The sequence below is a fragment of the Cyprinodon variegatus genome, unplaced genomic scaffold, assembly GCF_000732505.1.
Source record: "Cyprinodon variegatus isolate N-32 unplaced genomic scaffold, C_variegatus-1.0 Scaffold1531, whole genome shotgun sequence".
NCBI lineage: Eukaryota > Metazoa > Chordata > Actinopteri > Cyprinodontiformes > Cyprinodontidae > Cyprinodon > Cyprinodon variegatus.
Genome location: NW_015151984.1, coordinates 21,795 through 29,418, shown reverse-complemented (window position 1 = coordinate 29,418; position 7,624 = coordinate 21,795). Strand labels below are relative to the sequence as shown.

Genomic DNA, 7,624 nt, shown 5'->3' with positions numbered 1-7,624 from the left:
GACAGTCGAACCGAACGGTTTTCATAAACCATTCCATCCCTAGTGATAAATTAACAAAAAAGTGACAGAAATATGAAAATACAAAAAATTTAAGTTTGCAAAGCAGCTTGAGGTCATCATATAGAGCCAGAGTCATCATACCTTTATCTCAATGAGGATGTCTGATGGAAGGGGAGAGTTGTGTTTGCAGCTAGGAGGACAGGAGACCAGTCTCTCCTGTTTCCTCTTGGGTGTATTCACCTGGCCCTGTCTGACCAGTTCAGCCTCAGCGCCGTCCGGGTCCATCGAGTCTGGAGCCACTGGACTCCTGAGAGCCTTTATCACACGCTCATACCTGCTCTTCCACTCACGCCTGATCAGTGCTTTTAAGAGAAGGAGCAGATTGAACTTTTAGATGCGTTTCATGGAGCTTTAAGCCGAGGATCTGTTTTAGCTCATGTAAAATAGATGGTCAGAGATTTCATTCGTTTCTAAGATCTTTTATAAAACTGTGAATAAGGATATAAAGTACGCAATCATTTAATGTGATTTGGACTAATTGTTAACAGGAGCTACCTGTAATGTTTGCAGAAAGCCAGCTGCAAGCTTTCTCGGCAGCTAAGCGTTTGGTGATGTTCTCAGATGTAGTCAGGACCTGGAAATTGAAAATAAACAAATAATAAAAAAAAAAAAAATAATAAACCCACTTCTGTTTGATTATAGCCTAACTTTCAAATTTAGAGGGAAAAGGTTTGACAACATGTGATTTCAGCACTTACTGCTGGTGTGGTCTCTACAGGGAGCAGAATACGTATGGCGTCAGGGCTTTTTTCGTTGCAAAATCTGCATAAAAAGAAACAAATGATCACAAATATAACCAGAAACATGAAACTGTAAAGTTTGAAAAATGAAGCTAAGCTCCAAACTGCTGTTTTTTTCCAAAAACTTTTGGTGAATTTGAGTACCTGGACGTTCTCTAAATAATAAAAGCAAAAATGCTAGAACTGATTTCAGGTTTTAGACTTAAGAATATTGTCACTGCTTTTGTGACATCTGGACCATCTAGTCCAGTTTTCAAAGCCTTCAATCTTGGTCAAATCAGAAGAGACTATTTTATGGTCGATTTATCTCTAATATCACTAAAACTGGATTTCAACCCATTTTAAGATTCCTAACCTGCATTTAAAGTTATCTTCAGACCCAAACCAAAGCAAAAAGTTCATGCAATGTTAAAATAATGACCCCTGTCAACTAACGGGTAGAATGCTTATCACCTTAAAAATAGGCAAAAAGGAAACTTTTTATTTTTTTCTTTCTTTCATTGGTATTCTATTTGATTTCTATTGTACTTTTTTTATCTTTACTTAATATTTTCTATTCAATTTAAATTTCCATTGGTGCTGCTTATTTAATTACTAACTACATTTATGTTTAACCATGTGACCTACTTTACTTGTAAGCTTAACTTGTTGTATATACTTTCAAAGTTTTGTTCTTTTTTAAGTATACCATATAGAGCAGCAGCCTGAATGTGGGCTTGTATGTATATGTCTGTGTAAGTTGCAAAAATTTAAATAAAAATTAAGTGGAACAAAAAAAAAAATAGGCAAAAAGGAAACAGACAAGAAGATTAAACATTTGAACAAACTCAATCTTCCAATCTTGCGTTTTGGAGACCTGGAAAACAAACAAAAAAAGCTGCTTCCAGACTTTTCCAGGCAGCATTGAAAGCCTGGAGAAAATGCATTAAGGTATTGCATCCCCAAATTTGGGCCGTGACTCCAAAAAGGTATATTATGGCAGCTGATTCATACGGTGCACTGCAAAAACGATCTAGAAATAAGTAAAGATTTTTTTAAATGAAGTGTATTTACCCTTAATTTCAGTAGATAAACGAGATGATTTGCAAATGAAATAAGCATTTTTTACTCTTAAAATAAGATAATTATATAATATGCTCTTGAAATAAGGCAATGCAATAGTTTTTTCTTATAAATGTAATTTTTTTCATTGGCAAAGTGTCTCACTTACCTCCTCAATTAAATAATAAACGTACATTTTTCAAGAAAAAAAAAAGACTTATTTAGACTCCAATTTTTTGCAGTGTGGGATAGCTTCTCTTTTGATCCAAATCCTATTTTTATTTCTTTGTTTTTTAAGGTGAAAGTTTAAAGTATGACTCAGTTTTGACCTTAATTCTTCTGGAGTCAAGAGTGGAATCCAACAGGAACTCACTGGATTCTCTCACATTCTGATTTAAATAACCTAAAGGAAAAAGTGGCCAAACTAATCAAGATGTGAGATGCATTCAGAGACAAAAAAAGCAAGTGTAAACATGTTTCACCACATGTTTTTCTATAAATAATGATGAAAATGATGCATGTTATATAAAAACAAATAATAAAAAAAACCTGCCTCTTAATGAATCGTTACAGAAAACTAAAAAACATTCTTTCACCTGTTTGCTTTTCCAAGTGATTCTAAGCCGGCATCACACAGCCGAGCACATATGGAGTCATTCAACTTGGAGGCATTTGAGTTCGGCGACTGCAGCCCATCTTTCAGCATTTCCTCTCCGCTGTCCACCAACTCTCGCACTAACGTCGCCCTGTGAGAGGTAACCAAACAGGATAAAGATGCTTTTTACTCTCAGTTGGAGCAGAAGATCCATTTAGAAATGAGGATGAATTTATAGAAGCCTGTCGGTGCTTGGAGTGTCAGACCTCTTAGGAAACAAACATTCACACTGTGATTTATCACCATATTAAGTCTTTCTTGTTTTGAAATAATGCATGGAGGACATGTCAAAGTATATTAGAGGACTGTAAACCTTTGTGTTAAAATTTCCCTTTTTCCTTCCAGTAATACTAACTTTATATGCTTGACAGCGTTGGATCCAACTCTCTCTGCCACAAAGTCCACTGTGCGGCGCAAAGACGGAGGCTGATTGTGAAAGAAGGCCTGCTCCAGGTCCACCTGTCACATTTAGGGACTCCTTTCAGACACTGAGAAGCAATCGGAAGCCATTTCAAACACATGGGCCCCAGAGCCTCGGCGTAGCCGACTCACCTGCAGCTTGTGCTGCGATCGGTTGGCGGTTGGCGTGTCCTTGAGCTCAGCAGAAGTGGGGGTAATTTTGCGGATAATTCCTCCACTCCTAGCTGCGCTGCCGGAGACGAAAGCTGCTAGCAGCTTACGAAACTCACCTGAACAGACGGAAACAAAGCAAAACATGAATCCACTCCTGTAACATCAGGATGTTACAGTGCATTGGTTATAAACTCTAAGATCCTCTATTCTATGGAAAGCAGCTGCAACAAAGTACATGGAAGCTTGTGAAATCAGGGGAGCTTTCCACAAATGAAAATTGAAGGGAAAATTATGCATATTTTTTATTTATCAAAGCAAAAAATATGAATAAAATAGAAATAAATCAACACTTTGACGAATCAGTTTGAACTGAAGGTTTTCTGCCAGGATTGTCAGCAGACTTGTACCTTGTTTTACTGGAATTATTTTACAGTAAAAGAAGAAGAATAACATTTAAATTATAATTAAAAACAAATTTTCCCTTAACTTTCAGCAACTCAGCTGCACTGAATGGATTTTATGTCTGTAATTTGTAAAAAAAAAAAAAAAAAAAAAAAAAATGGGAAAACAGTCAAAGGGGCTTTTTATGTGAACGTCTGCACTCACCGAGAAACGGACAACATGTGTAAAGAAGTTGCTGATCCACCAATGGGATGCAGTCCTGGGAAACCAAAAATCAACCATTTAAACGCAAATTTAAGCTTTTCTCTTGAAAAAAAACTAAGAAAATTTGTCCTTACAAGTCCGGTAGAACCCGTAACCCCATCTTCCTCCTGGACCAGAGCAGTGAACTCACTGGTGAAGAAAATGTCCTCAGGAATCACTGGAATCTACACAGGTTTGAAACACAGGTTTAGTTGCTTTATGCACCAAAAAAGGTGATAGATTTGAATTTTTGTGTTTTAAAAAGAATTTTCCTTTTTAAACAAATGTTTGCAGCATAACTTTTTAATGAACCGAATGTTGTTTCTACCTAACAGAAGGGGAATAAGTGCTGGTAAATGTATTTCAATGTAACGTTGTCTTTTTGCTTTATTATCCAGATGTGCAACATAACTAAACTAAATGTCATAGTTTTATGCAGGGTCACAAACATGTTGTCGCTGACCTGAAAGAGCCACCCCAACACGGACACTAGCAGCAGCTTGTTCAGGTAGCACATTTCTTCATGCCGGTTCAGCTGCAGCCTCCTATAAACACACAACAGGCTTCAGTTCAAACAAATTCACAGGTTTTTTTTTCTGAATTCAATAGTCACAACTTCTAATGGTTCCTAATATGGTTTATATATATTATGGATCTATAAAATGAATTTCTGGAAAGGCAGAGATCTCTATGGTTTCTATGATCAGCACTGCTTCATTTAAAGCAGTTTCTGATCTTTGATATTTTTATTTCATTTGTAAAAACCAATGAAGTGATTCCAACATTAAAAAATGAATAAATCTAGCCCAGTTCAGGACCCACAAATCTAGATGAATAAAGCTAACGTCAGAGTGCATTTATCTGTGAGCTGTTATAGCTTAAAAAACCAAAACAATTAGTTGTGTTTGAACATTTTAAGATATTTTTGATTATTTTTTTATTTTCAGTACAACCTTTTTCATTTTTGCTTGTTTATCTAGTCTTATGATGAGCTGTTTGCTTCCATTTACATTTTTGATTTGCTGATAATCTGAATTCCTCTATTGTGGGACTGTAACATTGATTTTAATTCCATTCAATTCAATGTTAATAGATGCAAATTCATTTTATACCTGTAATGAAGATCTTTTTTTTTCATAGAAAATAATAGAAATCGCTATATAAAAACTTTAAACTTAAGTTTGATTTTATTTTTCTGAGACTTAGGCTTTAAAATTTTCCAGAGGAAGTAGAAATTTTCTTGCTTTAACGGTCAGAAAACATACTTTTTCTTCAATATACCCACTTTATGAATCTGTGACACAGTTTGAAAGGAGGACAATCCCACCTGTAGAGAAGAAGCAGGGTGCCCAGTGCCCCCCTGTAGCAGAGAAGCAGAGGGCCGATGAAATCCAACATGGAGAGGAACTCCACCAGCCAAGGTATGGTTAAAATGGTTCGCCTCCTCCTTACACTGTTCTGCAACACAGCACAGACGTCCAGCACCTGGACACTCTGTAGAATGGAAACCATTAGTTGTTAAGGACATTTCAATATGAGGTATAACTACTTAGTCATTAAGGATGTCTAATTAATCTAATCTAGCATCATTTTTTTAATCACCTTACTGCGCAGGGCTACAGATGTTTCCTGGATTTCTTTAGAGGGTTTCTCTGATGTCTGGTAGGGAAGAAATGCGATGAATCCCAGGAACTTTGCCAGAAGACGAGCCAGGAGCAGCACTGAGGTGAACCGCTGCTTCTCATCCTGAAAAGGCAAGAAAATCTATGTTGGATGCAAAAACTCTGCAGAAAGCATTACCTGGTAATAAAGGAAGCACTTGAATGGATTACCTGCTGCTCCATGTCTCCATCCTCTTCGTCCTCTCCGTCCCCAGTGGAGGCAGCAGGACTCAGGATGGACACCTCGTCCAACTGGAGGAGCTGCTGACAGAGGCTGTCCTGCAGGTGCTGGTTCATCTGGCAGCTGGGACCCAAAAATACGGGGATAGAAATAAAATCTGCTTTAGATTTTTTTTTCTTTTAATTATTTTAACTATTATTTAAATGCAGAAAACAAGGAAAATTTATCTAAAATATTATTTCTTAGATATTATAGCTGTTATCAAAATGCAAAAATTTAAGAAAAAAAAAGGAAAATGATTTCTTAGTTATTTAGCTATTATTAAGATGCAAAGAAAAAAAGAAAGATAAAAAAATTATTCTTTATATTAAATATTATTAAAGTGCATAATATAATAATCTAAGGTGTTATTTTAACTATTATTTAAATGCAGAAAATAAGGAAAAAAACTGGAAAAATATCTAAAATATTTCTTAGTTATTATAACTATTCTTTAAATGTAAAAGAAAAATATCAAAATGATCCAAAATATTATTCATTTAACTTTTTTTCCGGGTCAAGCCTAATCCTCCTAAGGTTGTCTTTTAACTCAAAATCTAAATCAGAGAAAATATTTGCTTTCTCACCAGCTGGCTGTCTGTATGAAGTCCCTGAAGAACTCCTGGTGGCCAGGAAAGGATGGAGGAGGACAGGGGCCAACCACTCCATGCGGCTGAATGAGTCGCTCCTCCAGACGCTTGAGGCGACCCAGGCTGTCAGCTCCCAGCATGCCCAGCAGGTCGGCGTCGGGTGCCTCTACTGACGGGGTGTTTGTACGGGGGCCTTTACACATCTGTGAGCGGACAGAATGCAACGTTAGAAAGCAGGAGAGATAAAAGACTACAGTTAGCAATTTAGAAAAACGTACGAAGCGCCAACGTACCTGAACAAGCTGCTTCAAAAACAGACGAGCAAAGTGGGAATGATTTCCGGCAGAAGTCAGCTGACTCATCATTCCTCTAAAGAAAAACAGACAAAAAAACGAATGCGTCATTAATATAAAATCCAATTTTTAAAACAGATTAACTCTAATGATCCATTTAGCTGACAGACAGAATGATTTTATGTCTCACCCTGTGAGGTATGCAGCTCAATTCGTAAGATCAAGGCTATTTTACATGTACAATTTGCAATATTATAATACATGCACAACGTCTTGTTCATTGACCAAATTTGAGCATTTCCACAGAACCTTTTTTTTTAAACTCTTAATAATGACAATGACTTCCTGTCTGTCTGTTTAAGGCAACCGGCTCTGCACGGCATGTCTGGACAGCTGGAAGGAAGATCTTAACAATAAACCATAGCACCACTGATAGTTTGTCTACGAAGTCCTATCTTGAACTGAACCAAGATACGAATCTGAACTGAATCATCAATGAGACGAATTAAACAGGGAGTAAACTAACTTTAGACGTGAGCATCTGCAAGCTTTGATAATTATTCTGAATGGTAGTGAGTATTCATCTCTATTAATCAGATCCACTAAAAGACCATAACTAGCTGTCACACCTTGCTGATTTAGACAGCGTGCTCCCGACGTCCCAGAACCTCCTAAAACGCTGGCATACGCTGAACTTTCTATGAATTTTTTCAATTTTGGACGCATACATACAGTATTCGTAACAAGTCCAGAATTTATGTCCAACTACAGCCTAACTTATGCATAACACATGCAAGTGTAACGCCCATGAAATGATGCTTGTGTATCATTTCATGGGCATTACAAAGCATCAGTTGAGGCCGCCCACCTCAGGAGGTAGGCAAAAAGCTTTTGAGGGGGGCAGTGATGCACCCAGACTGCATAAAAAGATGTCTTTGATCTCGGTATTAAACTTTAGGGGTTGACATTAAGGATTTTTACAACTTTCACATTTAATTTGCCCAGAAACAATTTTTACTTGCCCAGTATAATGTTTGATAAATATAGTTCGCAATATTAATTTTGTATATATATCAATGAAACATGTTTTTTTAAATGTTTTTTATTTTATTTTCCAGGTTCCTGGTGTGTATCTGCATGCGTCAG

At 36.8% G+C, this 7,624-nt stretch overlaps 1 protein-coding gene across 2 annotated transcripts in view; it reads right to left on the bottom strand.

Moving 5' to 3' along the window:
* cdan1 (codanin 1) overlaps positions 1-7,624 on the bottom strand; it is a 19,596-nt gene that overhangs the window by 2,778 nt on the left and 9,194 nt on the right. For both annotated transcript variants that reach the window (XM_015403632.1, XM_015403633.1), the window contains exons 10-23: positions 6,479-6,554; positions 6,183-6,388; positions 5,547-5,679; positions 5,317-5,460; positions 5,042-5,208; positions 4,178-4,259; positions 3,810-3,899; positions 3,676-3,730; positions 3,049-3,185; positions 2,852-2,955; positions 2,438-2,587; positions 759-822; positions 556-634; positions 142-362 (exon numbers count right to left, since the gene is read on the bottom strand). In XM_015403632.1, coding sequence (XP_015259118.1) covers positions 142-362; positions 556-634; positions 759-822; positions 2,438-2,587; positions 2,852-2,955; positions 3,049-3,185; positions 3,676-3,730; positions 3,810-3,899; positions 4,178-4,259; positions 5,042-5,208; positions 5,317-5,460; positions 5,547-5,679; positions 6,183-6,388; positions 6,479-6,554 — 1,708 coding nt within the window. The remainder of the gene's footprint in view (positions 1-141; positions 363-555; positions 635-758; positions 823-2,437; positions 2,588-2,851; positions 2,956-3,048; positions 3,186-3,675; positions 3,731-3,809; positions 3,900-4,177; positions 4,260-5,041; positions 5,209-5,316; positions 5,461-5,546; positions 5,680-6,182; positions 6,389-6,478; positions 6,555-7,624) is intronic.